At 41.4% G+C, this 22,388-nt stretch overlaps 3 protein-coding genes across 5 annotated transcripts in view; all 3 read right to left on the bottom strand.

Moving 5' to 3' along the window:
• Positions 1 to 5,297: 5,297 nt before the first annotated feature.
• On the bottom strand, positions 5,298 to 8,686 carry LOC135428014 (inactive histone-lysine N-methyltransferase 2E). The gene is made up of 2 exons (XM_064681802.1): positions 8,667 to 8,686; positions 5,298 to 8,310 (listed from the first exon to the last, which is right to left on the bottom strand). Exons 1-2 carry the CDS (start codon positions 8,684 to 8,686, stop codon positions 5,415 to 5,417), a joined length of 2,916 nt encoding a protein of 971 aa, XP_064537872.1. The 3' UTR covers positions 5,298 to 5,414.
• On the bottom strand, positions 8,432 to 10,437 carry LOC135428197 (uncharacterized). 2 transcript variants are annotated; one of them, XM_064682038.1, is made up of 4 exons: positions 10,346 to 10,437; positions 9,166 to 9,748; positions 8,989 to 9,110; positions 8,432 to 8,918 (listed from the first exon to the last, which is right to left on the bottom strand). In XM_064682038.1, the coding sequence occupies exons 2-4, from the start codon at positions 9,388 to 9,390 to the stop codon at positions 8,723 to 8,725; spliced, it is 543 nt and encodes a 180-aa protein (XP_064538108.1). In that variant the 5' UTR covers positions 9,391 to 9,748; positions 10,346 to 10,437; the 3' UTR covers positions 8,432 to 8,722. The 2 variants fall into 2 exon arrangements, with proteins under 2 accessions (XP_064538108.1, XP_064538109.1); XM_064682039.1 differs by lacking the exon at positions 10,346 to 10,437 and having other exon boundaries at positions 9,166 to 10,068.
• Positions 10,438 to 19,031: 8,594 nt separating this feature from the next.
• The window catches only part of tei (teiresias), a 198,015-nt gene continuing 194,658 nt past the window's right edge, over positions 19,032 to 22,388 (bottom strand). The window contains exons 11-12 of one of the 2 annotated variants that reach the window (XM_064681749.1): positions 20,343 to 20,521; positions 19,032 to 20,281 (exon numbers count right to left, since the gene is read on the bottom strand). In XM_064681749.1, coding sequence (XP_064537819.1) covers positions 19,976 to 20,281; positions 20,343 to 20,521 — 485 coding nt within the window. In that variant the 3' untranslated portion in view covers positions 19,032 to 19,975. The remainder of the gene's footprint in view (positions 20,282 to 20,342; positions 20,522 to 22,388) is intronic. The other variant, XM_064681748.1, reaches the window with a different exon arrangement.

Below are 22,388 nucleotides of genomic sequence, written 5' to 3' on the forward strand. Positions count from 1 at the left end.
ACACACACAAAATAAACAATTCGTTGCCACCGCACTTTTACTTAACTTTTTAGCGACCATGCAACCAACTTTGACCGCCAGCTCTCCCCCTGTCCACCCTCCGCGACGCACTTTAAAGACGAGCACGCAAACTTTGCCAATATACCGGCTGCAGTGCTTTCGGTTCCCAATCCCCAGTTTCGGATGCCAACTCAATTCACAATCCATTGTCGACCTGCTGACCGCGCTGCACAAAAACCACACGCATGCTGAAAGTGTGGCCAGAGTGGGACCAGGAGCGGGAGCGGGAGCAGGAGCGGGAGCAGGAGCTGGCTCACTGATGGAGCTGCCAACTCGATTCTGGGCTTAAAGTACCGCAAAAGTTGTTGCTCGCTGGTGCTCTTGTTGTTGTTGCTGTTGTTTTTGACAGAAAATTGCTGGCAAACGGTTGGCAAAGATGCTCAGCTCGATGAACACAAAGAATGCTGCACGGAGCTTTGCTGGGATGCGGAGCCGATGGAGCTAGATGGAGCACCTGGAAGGCAGCTCGGCCACCCGCTGGGGCAGTCATCGGCAGTGCAGGCCGCAACGCAGTTATGCAATCACAAAGTTGCGCCGGCTCGGCTCTGTCTTCTGGCCACTGATTGAAATTCTTAGCCCGGCTGCTGGCAGCCGCTTGTAATTTTCAGCATCATCTCCGGATTGGGCTGAGCCGGGGCGTTGCCTGTTGCCTGTTTGCTGTTGCCGGTTGGTTGTGTTCACTTTTCATTATAGTTGTTATTATTATTATCAAAATCATCTATGCGTGCCTGCTGCACAGCTCTGTCTGCGTTTCCTCGTCCCACCTCCTTCGCCCTGCAGCCCTGCAGCCCAGCATCCTTCATCTTTCATCCTTTAGCTGCCTTCATTGTCAGTTGCCAGTTGCCTTTCTATGTGAAGTATTCAACGTAACGTTTTGTGCTCCTGCAGCAATATTCTTATTTTTGTTGCGGCAGAAAATACAATTCATTTGGTTGCTGCTGTTGCTGAAATTTCTCATTGGCTTGCCAATAATTTTTGCTTATATTTTTTCTACATTTCTTTATCAATATCTACAATATGTATTTGTGCACTGCAGTTGAGTTTTTTGATTAGTTTTCTGCACGAATATATTCCAATGTGGGCTATTGATTGTAAATTATTTTTTTCGATCCAGTTGCTGTCTAAATTAAAGTATTAGTAAAAAATTCGAATTAAAACACATTCGATTCGTTTAGCTCAACAAAAAAAGCAATTAATTTTATTAAGCTTGTTTTAAAAGCTTTGTTTGTTAGCGTTTCTTACAGCATACTTTCAGGCCTGGCTTTGAAATTGCAGCTTTAACAGCGCTGTTAACAGCTGTTAACTTGTCAGCATCGCTATCCTTGTCTGCGCTGCCCATTCGTCGCACTGCTCTAACATGCTTTCTCAAGTTTCTAACGTTGACCATTGTGCTGCCGACCTCTTCACTCTTTCACGTTTTTATGCGTTCTGTTCCAGTGCAAAGTTATGAAACTTTACATTGTTAGCACGTGGCAAACTTCTTGCGTCATATTTTTTTTTTTCTTATTTTGCCGTTAGTTGCTGGACGGCGCTGATTGAATGGAATCTGTGGTCGTACACGTGTGTTTGTGCTTGCAAGTACATATGTGTGTGTGCGTGTGCCTGTTTGTGCGCGTTTTCATGTTTGTTTGTTCGTTTGTTGTTGCCGCTTGTTAAACGTCAGAAATTTTTCAAGCTGCAACTGGCAAATAAAACTCTTGTTTAAGTATGCGTGTGTGTTTGTATGAGTGTGTAGTTATGTGTGCTTGCGGTTATTGCTGCGTCTCTCACCTGCTCCACTTGGAGATAGATAAGAGCAATTTGACTGCTGCACAATCACCACCAAATTGTCGCCCATTAGCACCAAGCAGTCAGTCCAAACAGCCAGTCAAATAGTTGGCCATGACACGAACCCATGTCAGGCGACAGCTCCTGAAGAACTTTTTCATATTTACACTTGCCAACATGGAAGCATTTAAATATTTTTAATAAATTTGTGACCTGTTTGTGGTAAGTGCAAATATGAGAAATGAAATGTCTGTAGATGTTGTTACAAATATTTATATTGTTCGTATTATATGAACACTGAAGAGGAAAATATTTTAAATTGCCTAAATATGTTTTTATGAGAAATCTATTTAAAAATTAAAATCAGTACATTTTCGTTGTCTATTAAAACAACAGTGTTAGTTGTTTATAGACAGCTTTTAGTATTTCTCTTCACTCTAAGGGCGAATAAGTATTTTGTAGTAAAGTTTTTGTTTCGGAATTCTTTAGTTTATTAATAGTGAAAACAAAGTTATTCCCTTATTTAATTTTTGTTCATTTAGTTAGAGCAAATGAGATTCGTTTTAGATAGCAATTGACAAGTGGTCGGTTTTGTTGTTGCTGCTGTCCGAACAGCCCGAACAGCCCGAACAGCTCTTGCTTCCGCCAACACCCGCTGCACTTCATTCTTTCGTTGGGTGTGTGTCGGCGTGTGTGTGGGGGCGGGGTGTGTGTGCTTTTGACATTTTTGCGTTCATTTTTGTGTGACAAGTTTTCTGTGGTTCACTGGGGCCACTTTACGGCATGTCAGGACCTCTTTGGCAGACAGCCGGCCTATTTCACACTTTTATAGAAAATTTTTGCCAATTGTCTGGCGACGTGGCGGCTCGTGCGACGTACTCGTGGTTAGCACGATTTTTTTCTCCCCACTTTCTGTACGGAAGTTTGCGCAATTTTCAAAGCGGAAATGCAATTTTCGGTTCAGCTGCATTTGTCTCGCAGTGTCGCCGCCCGAGCGCCAGTCCGACCGTCCGCCGACCGCCCGTCCGCCCGACAACTGGGCGGCTTGCCAACACTTCCAAATCGTATATCAAACGCAGAGTTGGCAGCCCCTGACAATGACATGCAGCGGCAGCAGCCAAGCCCAAAAAGGCCGACGACAACGCCGAGAATGGAAATGTGGGCATGGCTGAGGGTAGGAGATGGAAAATGCCGCCGCTGGCAGAAAAAAAAGAATAGGAAAAACTTGAAAGCGTCGCCAATAGTTGCACCAGGAGCTATTTATTGTTGCTGTTGCTGTTGTTGTTGTAGTTGTTGTAGTGTGTGTTACGCCTTTTGTGGCGTGGCCTGAAAATATATTTCACACGCTTTTTTATGCAACGAGCGAGCGAGCGAGTGAGAGAATTTCTCGACAACTCGGAGAAATTTTTGTTGTATGCTTTTGCATGCCGAATGAATTGTTGAAATACTTTTATTTATTTGCATATAAATTATTCAATTGTTCCTTGGCTTATCTTTCTGGCTGCACCCCCCCCCCCCCCCCCCACACTTGCAGCCTCCTCGTGGAGTCTATCAAATTGGTGAATGCATTGTGGACTGCAATTGATTTCTGATATCATATATCTGCGTCCAAAGTGGGCGTGGCGATGCGATAAATTTTTGATTTATGCTTGCGTATTTGGCACAAGTTAAATAAAATTGCATTTGCATGCAGTTGCAGTTGCCGCCAGGGCAAAGAGGCTGACTGAGAGAGAGAGAGGGAGCAAAAGTCAAGGGGCGCGCAGTCGAAGAGAAGGGGGGAGGGGCGGGGGTAGGATCTGCCAATTTATGTGTGTCAGAAGAAGCGTATTGAGAGGAATTTGCCTGCAGCAGCACAACGTTCAAATTAGTGTTGAGAATTTTCAATTTGCTGCATTCGCATGAATTTCAAATTCGAAATTACAAATTATAATTTATTTCAGTCTCTCTGCCTCTCTGCATTCGAGGCATGCCACTTCATCGATTAAGCTACATATTTTAGGCTAATTTCCACTGGCAATATATATATGTTGTCTTGAGAAGATGTGAAATTAATGCTCATATACAGCTAAATATATATTCTTTATTTTTTTGGAGTTTTTAGCATAAAATACATTTTGTCTAATCGCAACTAAATAATAAATTTAAAAATAAGATAGCCAAATGTTTACCACCTGACAGGTTCGATGCTGAGCAAAGACTTCGAGCTAATGTACAAAAATTGTACAAAAAGAACCTCGAATCGGAATTCGCAATTATTTTATTCATTTGAATTGAATTCTGATTAATAAAACGTCAAAAAATGTTCGAATATCCTAATTAAATGTGATATTTGGATATTCATACGAGTATTCATGGTTAACATTTCTCTATTCGCTTGAGTGTCTACTTTCGGGGACAGGAGCTGCACTTAACCATTTTATCCTCTTTATGGCGTTTATGAACAACATGAATCAGGGCAAGGCACTTGGGGTCCATTGTCATAACTTTTCAAAATGTCCCCCATTCGCCTTTCCACTTTCACCATTTGCCACTTGCCACTCGGCGCGCTGCTGTAGTGCTTCCGTTTCCGCCAACACGTACGCTAAACGGTTTGTCTGCCTGGCAGCCAGAGCTGGTTCCTGCTGCTCCTGCTCCTGCTGCTGCTCCTTGACTATTGACAGTTTGCTGCCGTCAGATGTCAACTGCAGTCGTCGTGGGTCGACGTGCCCTGCGATGGGGCTGTGTAAATATTTGCGAGGCTGTTTTTTATTTTGTCGCCCGCCTAAAAGCATGCTTCAATAACATTCAAAAGCCGTCGTACGTGTGGACCCAGCGCTTGTCACCAAAAATATTTCTAATATCTTGAGCTACATGTGTTGTAAATTTATTAGCTGTCATATAAATCTTTGCACGCTGCCGCCCTCTGTCGGGCGTTGGAGCAGCAGACGTGCCGCCATTTTAAAATTGAGACCCTGGTCGGGGCAGCTGTTGGGGCCTGTTTGCTGCCAGTTAAAGATAAGGCATTCGGGGGCAGCACAACCCTTCGTGTTCGCAAGTAGCATTTTTCATTTACATAAATGCTACTTAAGAAAATTAATAATTTTTTCCCTTTTCTGCAGAATCCGCTTTTGGGCTTACTTTTAATTGGACCCGCGCCACTGAAGGCATGCCACACACGAGGTACATGTGGTACAGTCCCGCAGCGCTGCTGTCATTGTCATTTGTTTAATTAATATTGCGCCTAATTGTAGGCTTCAGATTTGCTGTGTGTCAAACATATATGAAGATGGATATCAAGCGCTTTTCAGCTAAATTGAGCACAGTTGCGCTGTCGAGCACTTCTTAAGTGAGGTTATGTACTCTGCAAAGTGAGGTTGGGTTAAACATTTTATGCAGATAATGCAAATTGCGTTCCATTTGTAATTATTAATTGGTATACGAGGCAAACAGACAGTTACTCACACGATTTCTTTCTATTAATTCAATATTACTTGGTTTAATGTAAATTTATTAAATGCGCATTTATAATATTTTACATAAATAGACAATAATAACTATAGCTGTATATTTTGGCACGCTTTTCATTTCAACTGGTTAACATCTTTCAACTACTGCACTGCTGCATCCGCTTGTTTCAGGGGCATGCCCTTATCATCGATCTCCACCGAAGGCACCAAGGGCGGCTTGAAGCCGTACTCCAGGTGCAGATTGCGTCCGAAGTCGGGACTGCGTTTCAGGCTGTGGCCATTGCGCCAGCGTTGGAACTCATCGAATTCGCTGCCGTTGTTCTCGCTGCTCGTGCTAGTTGTGGGCACGGGCCCTATGTAGGACTTGACCATGTGGGCGGGCGCCGAGGCAGCTGCAACGGACAAGTCATCGGGCAGGGTGTTGTATATGTAGCGGGCGCCCTGAAGCCAAGGTGAGCCCTGCGGCGGTGGCGGCGGGCGCAAATCGAAGCGCATGTCGGCCAGGCTGAAGGTTGCCACCTTGGGCGCCTCGCCACGCACAGGCCTAACCGGAGGCTTCACTAGGGCTGCCTTGGCTGTGGTCTTCGATGCCGTTTTGGCTGTCGTCTGCGGTGCAGCCAACTGGGGCAGCAGCTTTTTCAGCATGCGCGTGTAATAGTGCTGCAGAACTTTGGGAGGGATATGAGCCACCGAGGCATGCGTCCAGGGGTGCAGGGCGTTGGGATGTGAGCCAAAGTTGAAGCCGGGTGAGTGGTTCGGTGGCATGGGCATGTGTATGGCGACGGGCACATGAATGGGTATGGCCATGGGACGATCTATATACTTCTCCACAATCTTCTCCACCTCGACGGGCTTCTCGACAATCCGCTCCACTTCGACGGGCACCTGCTTCTCGACGATCTTCTCAACAATTGTCTCCACGGGATAAGGCACAGGCTGTTCGACAATGGTCTCAACGGGATAGGGACGATCCACATAGTGCTCGACATGAACGGGCACGGGCACCGGCTGGGGTACAGCATATGGCACGGGTATGTGCCTTTCCACAATTTCCTTAACGGGACGCTCAATGATTTTCTCAACCGGCACCGGGTACGGCTGGGGCGAATGCTTCTCTACCACGGTCACAGGGTGGTGGTGGGGTGCTTCATGGTGTGCATCATGTGTTGCGTCGTGGCCTCTAGGCTGATGGGGCACATCAATGTTGATGGCTGCGTGCGAGATGGCTCCCTCTTGCGGTGCGCTGTCGTATTCCACTTGCTCAACATTGATGGGATTCGCGGCTAGGGAAACGTAGTTAGTTGCAGATGGAGGCGGTGCTGGTGCTGGTGCTGGAGCAGGAGCCGTCTCTGGCGAAGCAGCAGAAACAAAGTCCTTAGGACTGTAGCCGGAAGAGGTGACGCTAAAGTGATTCTGCTGATAGGGCGGCGGATGGTAAATGGTCTCGTGCATCTCCACCAAACGACCGTCCTTCTCAGTAATGAGTTTGTTGTGGATGTTCACGGACTTCTGCACCTCCACGAAGGTGTAGCCATTGGGCTTAACCAGGAGCTGAGTTTCAGGTTGGGAATGGGTGTTTAGATGGGATTTAGGTGCAGGCGCATGCTGTATATGATGCTGCGAGGGCTCGGCAGCGGCTTCCGAGACATAATCGTGAGGACTAGGCAGCTGGGGCACCGCTTGCTCCTCAGCCTGATGAGCGGCAGGCGCAGCGGCCGTCGGGCTATGTGAGTTGACCGTAACATAGACCAAGCTACTGGGCGTGGGTCCACCATAGTTTGAGTGTTCGCTAGGTTTAGGCGCGGGAGCAGCTGCTGATGAAGGAGAAGCAATTGCCTGCGTGTTTAGCTTGGACTGTGGAGCTTGCGGCTCTGGCTCTGGTTTCTGCGGACTCAACTCCTGTTGGTAGCTCAACTGGGCGGCGGGTCTTACAAACGGACCCTCGTAGGCAACTTCCTTGGGCGGATTGGAGATTGTGCGCGCAGGTGGATTGTTGGACTCATAGTGGAAGGTGCCCTTGGGTATGGGTCTGTCGGCACTGCCCGAAATGATGGGCTTGAAGGTCTTCAGAAACTGCCTCGAGGGTGCCTCTTGGGTCTGATGATGCTGCTGGAAGCGTTGCTCACTATGGGCTTGGAAGTGATCCAGTGCCTGCTGTGGCTGTGACTCGGGCGCTTCTGGCACCTTTGCCTGCGACTCATCGTGCACAATGTGGACATTGATTTGCTGGTGATCGGCGGGTCCTTCTTGACTTCTGTAACTCTCAATGGTGTGAGAGGAGGAGTCCACGTCTCGAGCGGGGGCTGGCAGCAGTTGCTGGTAGAGCTGCTGATCCATGTGGCGTGATTCCGCAATCTGATTGTCCTCAATGCTCTGACCTTCCTCGAGTTCGGTTTCCTGCTCGCCAAGTATGACAATGGGTGCACTCTCGGCGGCGACGAGAGTCTCATTGTCCTCGCCCTCGATCTCGGGGCGCAGCAGTAAACTGGGTAACACTGGAGATGCGACTGCGGCGCGATTTATGCGCAACAGCTCATCCCGGGAGATGTGATTGCTGCCGTCCGTAAACGGTTCTCGCTCGGCACTACTGATCTTCTCCACCACGATTTGCGTATGTCCTGGCCGCAGCTCGCGTCTATACTCCTTTGTCACGGTCGTCTGGTAGCTGTAAAAGGTCTCGTTCTTAGGCGGCAACGTTACGGGCTCTGTGTTGGCACTGGACTCCGTTGCAGTTGTGGCATGCACCACCGCTTTATTTGTAGTGGTTTCCGAGGTGCTCGGTGCATCTGTGGCTGCCTCTGTGTTTGCCTCGCTGCCGCTAAAGCGAAAGATGTCCGAGAAGCCGTTGGGAAACAGGCTGAAGAGCACCTCATTCACTGTGTCCTTTTTGGACTTTGGCTTCTTTTCGCGACGCACAGTTGGCCTGGGCGGCTCTTCATTGATATCGAATTGTATATAGCCATGTCCATTTGTGGGCGTGGCAATGCTGCTGCTTTCTTCGGATGTGGACAGCACCGTGGGCAGAAAGCCAGGCACGCTGCAAACGAGAGGAAGTGCATAAAATAAAATTGATACAAGTTTTATTAAAGTAGCCAAGCTTTTTAATCTACAAACAGGTATAATATTAAATATTAAATTCGTTTTGTTTAAGTGTAACTGAATGTTCCATGTGCGTCTATGGAAGTATCTTTAAATATTGCACAATTTCAGAATTACTTTATTTTGAAGTCTGACCAAAAATGAGCAAAAGAGCTATCCTGAGGTCCATTTCGCTGACGAAATTCTTGTAAAGCCCTTAATGTGTCAACGTAATCTTTTGCTTTATGTAACCAGTATTTGGGATCAATACCCGAGCGCAAAATATTGTTTGGGTCCGCCTAGCCACCAGCTTACGTCCGCAATTTCAGTTCCATTTCGTAGTGGAAGATATCTACAAATTAGGTAGCAGCTCAGATGGCTGATGGATCAGGAAATATATCTATCTGCCTTTCAAGGTAAGATCTAGAGCAAAGCTCAATATTATGTTCGCAAATTGACAGAAGAGATTTCTGTGCTGATATCTGCAGCAGCTGCTTTTGTTCTCTCCATCTGCAGACTACTAAAAAGTTGTCTATTTCCCGCAATCTAGGACAGCTTAAGAATTTTCTATAAGTATTACTAAAGTTGTGGATGTCTGAAGAAATTGCTTTTAGTTTAACTCTTTGCGTAAGCTTACCCCACAAATTGTTGCAAGGGCGTTGTCGCTTCCAGTTCCTTCGGCTCCGCTTCCTTAAGCACTTCCCTGGCTGTGGGCGGATCATCGTTGACCTGCAGCTCGCTGACTGCCTGCTTATTAAGCTGTCAAGAGCGAGTCTCATTACCTGTCAAAATCTGTCGCTAAACTTGGACTCACCACCGCCTCCAGGCTGTCACTCAAGGCGTCATCAGAGTTGTCGCTGGTGTTGTCTTTGCTCGTTGGCGTTGTCGAATTCTGTGGTATTGTGGGCAGTTGCAGGGGCAGCGGCAGGGTGGTGGTGCTGCCGGCAGATACCGATGCGTGGGTTACTTTAGCCGCGGCCAGCAGACAGATGCCAATGACAGCGGCCGTCGCTGCTAGCAGTTCAAGTTTGGGCCACATGGCAGCGGCGCTGTTACGGAAATAGCCAAAAGAGCATTAAGTTTCGGTGTGAATAACCCCAAACTGTGCATTCCTCAAGCAAACACTTAACAGCTTTTTGCCTATGGCAAGCAGTCAAGCGGGTTGGCCCCCAAAGCGGAGAGGAGCCGGCACCGCAGTCAACTGGCGGGTCTGTTTGATTTTTGCGATAAGTTTGATGATGATTTTTCCTAAGTGGCAGCGTTCGCTGTGGCATTTTAGCGTTTCGGCTTTTTGGCGTTTTTCTTTCTCTTTCGCTGTGTGAATTTTCCCTAAAGATTCGCCTATTGTCGCTTGTCGTTTGCCGTTTATCGCTTTCATTTCGAGTTGTTGAACTTGGCTGCGTTCGGCTTGGGCTTATGTCATTGCAGTTGCCACAACGTAATGAATTATTAATTATTTGCTGACGCTGGCCGAGAAGCCGCCTCAGTCGCCGCAGACGTCTCAGCCGACGCACATTTAATTTGGAAAATTGAAATTGATGGCGTTTAAAATGGTTCGGTACGGGTTTTCACATAGTTATTGCCGCTGCTGCTGTTGTTGTTGTTGTTGTTGTTGCTGTGCTTTGATTGCCATTAAATATGCACGCCAAAACATATTTCACTAGCCGCATTCATGTTTGGCCCGAAGCACTTACAATGCACTTAGCCGCAGCAGCGGGTTTCGCACAACATGTTGGCCAAATAACAACAACAACAACAACCACAGCAGCAAATCAACTAAGTAAATTTTGTGAAAACAGGTGCAGCCAAAGCCAAGTTCATAATAATAAATTTCTACTCTAGATTACTTTTCCAATAATAATCTCAGTTCCATAAACTCTTAAATTGATCACAATTTAAGTGCACAATCGCAAAGTGCAACACTTTTAATTGAGCGAATGCGATTAAAATTGATTTTTGGGCACGTTCAAAATGAGTTTCAAGTCAATTATAACCTTTGAAAGATAATTCGGAGAAACCTTTCACTACATTATAATTTTATTATATTTATTAAGAAGTACTTTTAATATTTTGTTTTGTTTCTCTTCCCAAAACTGACAACTGACTACTTATAAAAGAAGGTTGTAAGCTTTTTAAAATAATAATTTTAAAAAGCCGCCTTTGACGTTTGTCCACGATAAAGCCTGAGCACCCAACCAGGCTTGGCGAAATACCACCTAAGCCAACTGTGTTGTAATAAAAATGTATGCTATTTTTGAATCAATACAATAAACATTTAAAAAAAAAAAAATTAATTATAATAATAAATTTCTTAAACGATAACTTAACATTTAAAAATTAGTTAAATTAAATACGAATTATACTTGCATTCTATTTTTTTTTCTTATTTTGTATTTAAAAAGTTACATGTAAGAATTGTTAAATTAAAATTAATTTAGAAAACTTTATAGAAAAGTTTTTATTTTTGGTTACAGCTTAATTATTCATATTATTTATCAAAATTTGGTTAACCAGTTTAGATAGATTAAGTTTATGGTTTAATTTTATGGAAAGTTTTTGGAAAATAAAGTCAATCTCCCGCATTAATCTTAGTTTTGTCATCTAAAAAGGTAATTGAATGCAAAACAACTCTAAAAATTTTATTTGTGACGAAATGCGTCAAGTAAAAACATCAAGGTTATCTAATCTAATATATTTTTTATACTATTTCAAAAGTACAGGGACTTTTCAGTAAAATGTTTCTCTTAACTACTTTCAGAATATTGTTTGTCAATTTTAACGCTAATAAAACTTTAATTAATGTCTTACAAAAGAAAAACAAAATATAATTCGTTGATTATTATGCAATTTCTGGAGTTAATTTCTTTAGTTTTACCAGCTTAGCCCAGTTGATTTATTTATAATTGAAATCATTTCATTTTCCCACGCTTAGTGTGCATTATAAATGCAGCATTTTATTATTAATTTACCTGCATCCATTAAATATTTCGAGCGATTGGTTGGAGGGATGGAGGAGCGCAGCGTAATTAAAGCACTTAATTATTTATATGGATTGCCGCACAATTAAAACGCACTTTTAATCACTTTTCTGCACACGTTTAAATCAACTAAAATCTATCCATATATTAACTCTCTTTGCACTTTCCCAAGCTGTATTTTTGGCAATAATATGAGGGCTAAAAACAAATACGCGACGTATTTCAATTGCTCGAAGTGAGTTACGTTTGTCTGGCGTTTGTTCACCGAGGATTCGGAATTGTGGGAACTGTCGTCACTTGAGTTATGCTCAGTCGGCCTTTTGCCTTCTGCCTTTTGCCTTTTGCTGGGGGAGCACTCAACGTTGGCGACCCTGTCAGCTGCGCGTGCGCGTTGCGAATGAAAGTGAAACCGCGGTGGATCGCGCATTTCGTTTTCTTTTCGATCGCTGGAGTCGATGCAGTCGAAGTCGCACTCGTTGTGGATGTGGATGTTGTTGAAGTTCGGGTTGTGGTTGTTTTTGTTGTTGCTGTTGCTGCTGCTATTGCGGCAGTTGCCGCTGTCGATCCTTAAACTGTAGCACCAAACTTGTCCATCCAGCGATTGCGCAAGCGCAGCTCTCCCTGCCTGGCGCCCTCTCTCTTTCTGTTTCTCGCGCGCTTGCTGCCGCCTTTGCAATGACATTTTTTTATGGCTTTCTACGGCAGCATTGACCCTGCCAAAAAGCGTATGCGGGAAAACTGTGCAACAGGTTTTTTGGCCTGGCCGTCGCTTTGGCCAATTGTGTGGAAAACACAACAGCAGCAGCAATAACCATAAAGAAAAGCTACTCGCCAGTGAAAGCCCTTGTCATTGAGATTTGCCAACCCGGCTTTTGCCCTTAGCTACTGTAACTTCAATTGCGCCTCTGCGTTTTTCTGGCTTTACTTTTTTTGGCTATTATCGCATATACTTATTACACCTGTGCTGATATTTATGTTTGTTGTTGTTGTTGTCTTTGATCACCTGCCGTTTTTGTGCTCGCATTGTTTTTCTTTTTTCCATGTGCTTTTCACGATTTGTTGTACAATTTCCATTAAATTTTAATGAGCCGCATTCGACAGATTTTGTTGCTTTTATTGTCAGGCATTTGACGTCTGGAGCTGATTGATTCATGTGCCGTTCGTTTGATATCGTGGGGAGGGGGGGGGGGGGGTTGCTCTTGCACCTGAATGACGCACCCGACGGACAACCGTTACATGCGTATCTCAACTGATTTATTAAAATTGCATAGCTTTTCTTTAATATATGCCTTGCGGTAATTCGCTTCATTTATTGCGTATCTCAAGATTTCTTTTTCATATCAGCTACAGATTTGTGCTAATATTTTTATTGCTGCCCAGCATAAATTTTAATCGAAATAAAGTATTTCAATTCAGACTGCAGCTAAAGTCGTCTGCCAAAGGACTAATTAAAATTTTACTGTGTACTGAGAGAATAAAAGTATGCTGATTTAAAATAACAAATATCGTTAAATAACTCTGTGCGCATATTCATTTATTTTTTAATTCGTGATAATTATTAGTTAATATTAATTTTTTACTTTGCCGTACAAAAAAACAACGAAAAGACCCGATTTATTTTATAAGATATATTGGCGTATTTTTTCCATAAAAATATATTTGAATTTTGTAGCAAACTAAAAAACATAGTTAGCTTTTTGAATAATAATATAAATATCAATAATAATTATATAATAATAATAATAATTATATTATACTCTATTTTGTATTATGTTTTCATTAAATATTTCGAAAGTAATTTGAGACTAGTTTGCAAAATTAAAAATATCATCATTTATCATACTTCTGTTTCAAAACTAAAAAAACATTTAATTTAATAATATTAATAACAATAATAACTATCATACTCTAATTTTTATTACACAATAATAGCTGCCATACTCTAGTTTTTATTATACTTTCATTTAAAGCTCTTTTATGTTTTTTGTGTAATTTAAGTTCAACGTTTGCTCGCTTAACTTTCTGATATTTATAGAGCCTACTTATCTAATGCATCTCATTAACGTCGGCTGGTGTGTGCGCTGAGAATGTTGCATGCACCATGAGCACATGCCACATGAGCAATTATTATTTGCAGCCAATTTTGGCTTTCACCGATTCGCTGTGCTTGATGTCATTTGGATGGAGCTTCCTCTCGTCTTCCGCACAACCAAATGCGTGGCCAGATTAAAAATCGCAGCGTGTGTGTGTGTGTATGTGTGCAAGACAATTATGATTAAAGACCGAGAGACTGGGATACTGAGATTATGTAACTAAGCCAGGCGAGCAAGCTGCATGCCAAGAGACTCGCATGGTTTAGTCAAAGGAAATGCGACTCATAAATTGCACAGGCCACGCCCCGCGCTGCCACCTCGCCTGCCCCACTTGGCCAACTTGGCTGTTGATGGCTAATTTGCGCAGTCTCAGCATTTCGAAAAATTGTAACAAAAGTCAACTTTGAGTAGCTGCTTCTGCAATAGTTGTTGTTGTTGTTCATGCTGCTGGCTGAAAATCAACTTCCTTCCGCATGGTCAAACTTGTCGCTGGGAAACCGAAAACCAAATCGGCACAAATTGTCGGGGAAATCATTGAAATGCCTCCGCCGCAGCTTATTAATGTAAAAGCCCTGGGAAAACTCCGGAAAATCTATTAAAATCATTTTATTTAATTTTATTTCTGCTATTTACTTATTGTATTCCCAAAAAGCGCATCGAAGTGTGATGGCCAGCCGGTTGCGTCTCGCCCGCCACGCCATGCCACGCCCCACCACGCCCATCTGCCGTGCTAATTAAGTGCGCAGGGCAAATAAAATGAGCCAAAAGGTAATTACAATGAATGGGCGGTGGCGGCTGGCGACTCGAACCAAAAGCCAATTTTATGCAACAATCAATCAAAAACCATTTTTAATTTTGCGTTAACAATTTTTGTACTCGTATTTCATGCATTCAGCCAGCGTTGCCTTTTTTTTCCAATATTTTTCCAATTTTTTTTTTTGTTTTCTTGTTTTATTTTTTTTTTATTTGCCCGTTGTTGGCGAGTTTGCCGCGTCGCTCGTTTAACTGTGTGAAGTAAATTGGAAAATAAAGTTAAAATTAAAATGCATTAATTGAACTGTAAAATTTCATAAAAGTGTATGAAAAATTATTTGTGCGTACGCCAATGAGCAGATGATGAAGAAGAAGCAGCAGCAATGAATTAATTGTCAGCGTTTTAAGCGCGCTTAAAGTCGCGCCGCCCAAAGGGTCGCCATCTGAACTTAATAAATTTGCTCGTATAAAAGTGCGGATAATGAAAAGTGCTCGGAAAACAGAAAATGTATAACCAGCCTAAAGGCGGGATTGAGTGCAACGGCCAATATAATTAAGTATAAATGATTCTATAAATTAATTGCTTAAAGTGCGCGAAGAAAAGAATTTCATTATTTCATTAAATCGACCGAAAAATATTTATTTATGAAACAATTTTATTTTATTAAAAAAAAATACTATTGCATTCGTTTCCTTATTTTGTCAAAAATGTGTTTATGCAATTTTGCGTACAATAATTATAATAAATAATAATAATAATTTTACGATCCGAAAGAGAGTAAATTTTTTTATTTAATTAAATTAGTTATATTAACTAAATAAATTATAGCACATGCTTTCGAAATAGTCGGGGATTTGTATTATGTACTTTCTTCTTCAGTTTTGATTTATCTCAATTGATTGATAAAAAGTTAGTGCAAAGCTTAGCAAATGTAAATGGAATTTATGTGTAATACTTAAATCTATTTATTTATGCACATATGCAAATAAAATCTTTTCGTCAAGTGCATTTAGCTGATTTCTATTTGTTATGCAGCACTCATTAGCGTGAATATTATGAGTGATTACTCATTATTTAAAAACGCAGCCGCATAGATGTGCGTGCATATATATAATAGACTCCAGTGACCGGTAGCCACTTCCCATGCTGCCAAGTTGGGCGATTTCACCATAAGCCAACTAATTGCGATAACTTCATCAAAATTGGCACCGCAGAAGAAGGCGGCAGGCTGAGCAACAGCCACGCCTCAAAGCAGCGCAATCGACAATTACGAATGGATTCATGAATGCCCGTATGATTCAATTGGTTGATTCACTTTCAGCTCGAACGCACCATAAACTATGCAGTTTTATGAATATATGGATGTATACATGTAATTGTGGCTTTTTTTTTGTTACTATTCCTGTTCAGTTTGGTTCCTCCTGTGAGGCATCATATCATAAGCAAATGAAAGATTTGAGCAGCGGCGCCAGTTGGCAGCCGGTTTGTGGCTTTGGGCATGACAACAATTAAAAAGAAATGCGCACAGCAATGTCAATTGGCAATTGCGGATATTTGCGGTGCTCCAATGTGTTATCCCCTTCCCAGCCCGCTCGAGTGGCAGCCCCCTCTGCCACACATTAATGCGGTGCACCTTTCGCTGGCTTGGCGCTTGGCGCGTGCGTCGACATTAGCGCTAGTTGTCGCTCGGCATCTTGGCCAGATTTGTATCGCCAGGGCCATTACGAGTTTATTCCACTCCAAAAAGGAATGTCAATTGGTCGTTGCCAGTCGAGTTGATAGACTGGGCGTTTGGCATGAACAAGAGCGGGGCCGGTACGGTACGCCCCCGCTGCACTGGATCGCGCACAGCTCGTGTAATCTGGCGCCTTTGCTATTTGGCCGTCATTAGCGCCGCAAAGTGGCAAACCGGCTAACCCCACCGCCCGGCCAGCCGCCTGCCTAGCAGCCAGGTTGCTTGGCTGTCGTCGTTATCATTGCCACTGAAGGCTGATGTTGTCAGCAAACAGGTTGGCTGGCCAACTCTTTAGGCCAAAAAGTGTAGCAGCAGCCGCCGCCACCACCGCCGCCACATGGCCATATCGCCATTGACCATGCCGTCCTGCGGAGTCGTTGTACTTTTGATTTCCAAGTAATAAACCTGACCAACAACAACAAAAACAACGAGAGCCACGCTGCCAGACGCAGCGGCAGTCCATGTTGACAACGCATTGGGCCAATGTACGAAATGAAAACCGGAATCTCTCGCATTGCCCCGAAGCGTCCTCAAAGCGTCTCCCCGCTCGCCCGCCCCTCTTCAGCAAAATTAGCTGCGGCCTTTCCCTTTCGTTGGCCACATCGGCGGGGTGCAGCCTTTTTGATTGATATTGATGCAATTGGATGCTGCTGCATGTTGCAAGCGCATTTGCAATCTTTCCTAAATCTCATTACCAATTCAGGTTGCACGTACGCTGCCAATTGTTACGCATACACTGCCCGAAGAGGTCAGACCATATTATTGATTGAATTTGAATTTTCCGACAAGCAAATGTGAAAGGAAAATATCTGTGGCATGCGGTTGTTGAGCGATTCTCGCCAACAACGGGATCGTTTAAAAACTGGATCCGCTTGGTATCACGTATGTTTATGGTCAGGACATTGACATCTAGAATTTCTAATCTGTTTTATAGAGATTCACGAGTACAACAAGATATATCATTCCAAGATCAGACTAATGTGGCCGAGTTATAAAATCAAAAACTGTATAATTAGTGTAATTGGAATATCTCGAGTATTTCCAGTCCGATTTTTAGAAGACATTTAATTTTGAGCTCGTAAGGATTCAGACTCACGATTGGCATTTGAAAATAACGATTCAGAACAGAGAAAATAAGGCAAGGATTAAAAAGAAATCTAAGTTTTTATTATTTATTTTGCATTTTTATTTTTAAATTTTATTTCATGTTCATTTTGTGTTTTTGTTTTTTGCTGTCATTTGTTTTGGTTTTTCTTTGCTTTTACTTTTTACTTTATGCTAAATTGGCTATTTTGTCTGTTGCTTTGTCTCTTAAACTTGTAAATTTTTGCGATCTCTTCCTATTGCAACTTTATCTGGCTTAAATTTAACAGTTATTTGTTGGCCCTGCTGTTGACCCATTGAATGCAATTGATTTCTGGGGCAGGGTCCAAGCTTTATTGTTTTTATATATATATTTATGCTGGTGCGCCTTTTGATTTCATGTTTTGCTCTCTACCCCCCTGTGGGGCAGCTCTGACCCAGTAATTCTTTAGTAGTTATTCGTATTCGTACTGCTAAAAATTTGCTTTGGTGGTTGTTGCTTTTATCTTGGGCCTATGACTTAAACCTTTGCTTATTGTATTTCGTATTCTTGTGTTTTCGTATGCATATTTCATGTTTCCCGTTTTGTTTTTTGTTTTTCAACACATTTTCTTTGCACTACAAATGAACTGACTTTTGTTTTAGGTTTTTATAATATATTCTGTAATATTTAAAAATTAATTTGCCACATAATGTTTTTTGTTTCGCTTAAGAACTAAGTGTTACTGTATTATATGTGTTTTTGTTTTAATTACAAATAATATTTTGTAAATATTATCATAATAATTAATCATATAATAAATACAATATGCATTTGACCACTCTTTGTAATATATATTCATATATATTTATATGTATGTATATAATACCATAATTTCCATTTGTTAATAATTAATTTTGTTAGTTAACATGACGACGTGTTTGTTTTTGCTTTGTTAATACAATTCGCAATTTTCGTTTATAAAAACCAAAAAAACCCTCTCTTAACTCAATTTTACATGGCACACATACAGTTAGGCTATCCATACATAAGTACATATCCATCTATGCATGTTGGCATATTTCTAATTAAATTTTAAATTATATTTTTTACAATGCTTAAAACGCTTCCAACTTGTAATTGTTGTTGTTGTTGTTGTTATTTGTGTTCGCTGAATTCTTGGAACTCTGCGTAAATGTTTGCGTTTGCAATACAAATTTTGCTTAAATTGGCGTTAGGTTCTTCTAAGTAATTCTTGTTGATTTTTACATTGATCTCTTAAAATGTAGTAGTACTTTATATGGCGCATACAATACATATGTCTATATAGCTAAGATGTTCTATGAAATAAATTACAAAAGCTTTGGCTTTATACACAAAAGCAGCGCGCTAAGAATTTTTGTCAGCTCTACTTTGGGTTTTTGAAAATATTTATTTTACAATAGCGCAAAGCTTAAGCTTTGCTATATTTGTTTTGTTTATAATATTGTTATATTATTTAGTTTCGCACTATTCAAATTGCTGCTACATGTGCCATACTATTTTTGGGGGCTTCTTAATTTCAAACAACATTTAACACCTGCTATATAATATTGTTCTGTATTTTTGTATTTTCTGTGCTTAATTTTAGTTATTTATTTTTTTATATTATTTTTTGAGCACATCGCTACTTAAACATTTATGTACAATTTTGTATATTTTGTGTGGAGGGTTTTATTATTTTATTTTTTTCCAAACTAATTTTCCATCTGTTTTGGAATTCTTAAATTTATTTCAAAAATATGCAATAGTTTTTGGTCCTTGTAAATTATGTAAACTTAAAATGCAGACAAATAAAATAAGTTACAATTTTAAGTTGATTTAGTGCAAGCAAAAATTCAATTATTTTTTAAATATATTTAAAGACCCAGAAATATGTATTTTTATTATTTAATTTAATGTTCAAAATATGTGTACAAACAAATCAAAATATAAATTGTATTTAATTAAAATTTTACCTTTGCCTTATACCTTTCATAAAAATGTACAATTTATGCTTTAACAGCTGGACTAAAAATAATATTTTTTAATAATTTCTCAAGATTTTAATTGATTTATATATAAATTTTGCTCTCTTTAACTCTCAAAATATTTTACAGCTTGTTTATATACTTATATTTTGCCTATTCGAATGCGCAAAAATTCAAATGGAAGGAATTTGTTCGTGCTTGGTAAGTTACTTGCTTTTCATTTACATTAAAGTATAGTATTTAACTTTCTTTTTTTAAGCACTCTCTTTCTGCTTCACTCTAACACTAATTGCCTCAAAATATTTAACAAAAATCAGTCACTTTGCAAGTTACTCGCTTATTTTTCGAAAAGGAACTTAAAGTACAATAATTATGTATGGCTCAACTTTTAACAATAGGTAAACGCAAAAATTTACTTTCGTGTTAATATTTTACTTAAATTTAATTTTTCTTCTATTTGGCATTCAAGGTAAGCGCTGCTACTAAGTACTACACACGTACACACACAGTTACAGTTACAGTTACGTACTTACGACTACAGTAAAAATATTGAGTATGAGTTTTTTAGTTGGGGATGTGGCTAATGCTTAGCTAAAAAGTTCAAGTTGCCAACTTAGATGCCTACTAAATGTGTGTGAATTAGTCCTTAGGGGGAGGGTCGTGGGGGTTTTAGCTTAGGTTTTAAAGTGGCATAATTTCGTTTTAATGCTTTTGCTAATTGGTTACAAGTACACATACACATAGCTTTAGAGTAGTAGTAGTAGTAGTTGTGGGCAATAGCATATAGTAGTACATATGTTATATATAGTGGATATATATGTTTATATGCGCTTAGAAATAGTGGGTAGTATGTAGTACATAGCATAATAAATTGCATGAGTAAATAGTCAGCATTCTCTCATTCTCTCTCTCTCTCATTCACACGCTCACACATACTCGGACTCTCTCGCTCTCTGTAGCGCCTTTTAACTTTTTCACTCATACTCTTAAAGTTAATGAGAATGCAACAGCGTTGCGCCCAGGAGAGTAAATGCCAGGGCCAGCTCCAAGCTCCGCCCGCTCGCAGTGTTATTGCTGAAGACCGGAAAGTGTATTTGCTCGGGTCGATTGAGTTCCTCCTCCTCGTCGTCGTCGATGGTGTTGGACATCTGGCGGTGGCGCTTCGTAAAGTTGACATTGAACACGGCCTCGGCAACGCCACCTGGCGACGAGACGATAAAGTAGAAAGTGCGCGGCACACGCTCGTGCATGCTGACATAGGTCAGGCGCGCCTCCTTGCAGTAGGGCGTGGGCAGATCCTAGAAAAAAATAAAATACTATTGCATAAAAGTAAAAGTTTCATCGGCTTCAATTACTTACCTTGACCGCGTAGGCCAGTACGGTGCTGCCATATTGATTGCCCGGCGTGAAGACGCGATCGCCGTGCAACCAGCGTGCCGCATGCGCCGGCGGATTGGCACAGAACTCCACATTGAGGTGCAAGGGTGAGCCCGGATACGCAACAGGCGTGGCATTCAAGGCAACTACTGTGGGCGCACCTGCAAAAAGAGAGAAGGAGTGGAAGAAAGTTGGATAAGTTAAAGTTTAATTATTATGTTTTCATTACACAATTCTAACGCGCTTCGTTATTAACTTTTCGAATTTCTTGAGTGTCATTTGCTATTTGCCGACCGCCAAAGTTCGCTTGGCAAACTAACATAAACTTCCAATGCCACACTTCACAGTTGCTAAGCCAACTCGTACACAACTGTACTTTAGCTAAGCCAGCTATAAACACAACTGTACCCCGGCGCATCAGCTGAGACTAAGGGAGCTGCGAAAAGTTTAGTGGCAACGCCATCGCCACTAATTAAAAGCGTATCACGAACAAAATGAGCCGCTTAGCCAGTGTTGTGCAACTTGCACAGAGAAATCAAAATAAATAGAGAACAACATGTCGTCGAGCGGAAAGTTTTTAAGAACGGCGAAACTTCATTAAAAAGTTTTTCGGCAAAAGCAAGCGAAACGAAATTTGTGTGGAACTTATGTGGGTCAAATATTGAGAGTTGGGTTTCCGATGTGTCGGCATTAGCCAACACTGTAACAATCCAATTAGACATGTGCACCGCTCCGCCGCCGCACAATCGCTGAGCATATTTAATTATCGACAGGAACGAAAATTTTGCAATTTTCCTCATCATTGCCCTCGGCAGACGTAGAGGGTGGGGGTGGGGGGTGGGGGGAGAGCCGTTAACCAAATAAACTTGAGCACTTTATTTACCAGGGCAACAATGGCGGCTCGGCAAACAAAATGGCCAAAAGTGTTAAGTGCAAATGAGTGTACGGCGGGGTTGCCATCACCCATCAACCAGCTACAAACTCCCAGCCGACGCAAACAAAAACAAATCGAAGCGCCCATCGACACTTGTTAAATTTATAACTCAAAAACTCTACTCTCGAGCCCCCGCCCAGAGCGACTAACTGTAAAATCAATTAAACCAAGTGAATGCTCGCCGCCAGGGTTGTGTGTGCTTAAATAAGGATGAGGCTGCTAAATTATGCGTTCAGCGCCATTTTGTAGCCACTGTCGCAACATGCGCAGGCAGCTGACAACCCTACCCGCTGGTTAAAAAGAAATGTAATTTATTTGACAGCTAAAACTGATTTCAGCATGCCCAAAAAGCCCGCCCCGCGCTCAAAGAGATTTACATTTTATTTTGATTTGCAGTCACTGAGCCGTGTGGCAGTATTTTACCCTCGGCTCAGGTGGCAACTCCGTTGGGGGTATGGCCCCAGGGTCAGCGCCTGGTCATTGGTGCGATTTTTAATTTGATTTAAGCGCTAGGCGCTAAATGAAATGAGTTTTGAGTTTTTTGCCTTGGGAGAGGAATGTACAAAATCAAAAATACGATACAGACTAATATTTAAGATGAAAAAAGAGAACAAGATTGGAAACTTTAAATAAGAAATATAATTTTTTTGATTGCAGTTTATAAAGCCTATAATAATGAATATTTTAACGATTACGGGATAGGTATATATGCACTGAAACCCTTAGCTCTCTTTTATTCCCGCTCTCAGCTTAATTCGGTTAGTCGACTTATTCTACCAGTTAGTTATAAACATTTTGTTAGGGTTACAACTTGTGCTTTGCATACTCCACGGATTCAAAATCAATTTTAACTGTTTTTTTTAAGGTTTGATATCGATAACCTGAAACGCAAGAGTTTGAAGCCTAAACGCAAGAGTTTTTAGGGTGTACTTACATTTATTATTCAAGTATAAGAACTTCATTTTGCATAAGAATGTGGTCATTTATTTAATGTGTATATAATCTTTTTATATAATATCTAATTATTATAATTTAGTAATATTTCATTCAGAGCTAACCATAAAAAGGTACATATTTTGTTTAAAAGTTTATTA

This window comes from Drosophila montana, unplaced genomic scaffold (genome assembly GCF_035044405.1).
Source record: "Drosophila montana isolate Dmon_TW-CO22-7 unplaced genomic scaffold, ASM3504440v1 contig_2438_1, whole genome shotgun sequence".
Classification (NCBI taxonomy): Eukaryota; Metazoa; Arthropoda; class Insecta; order Diptera; family Drosophilidae; genus Drosophila; species Drosophila montana.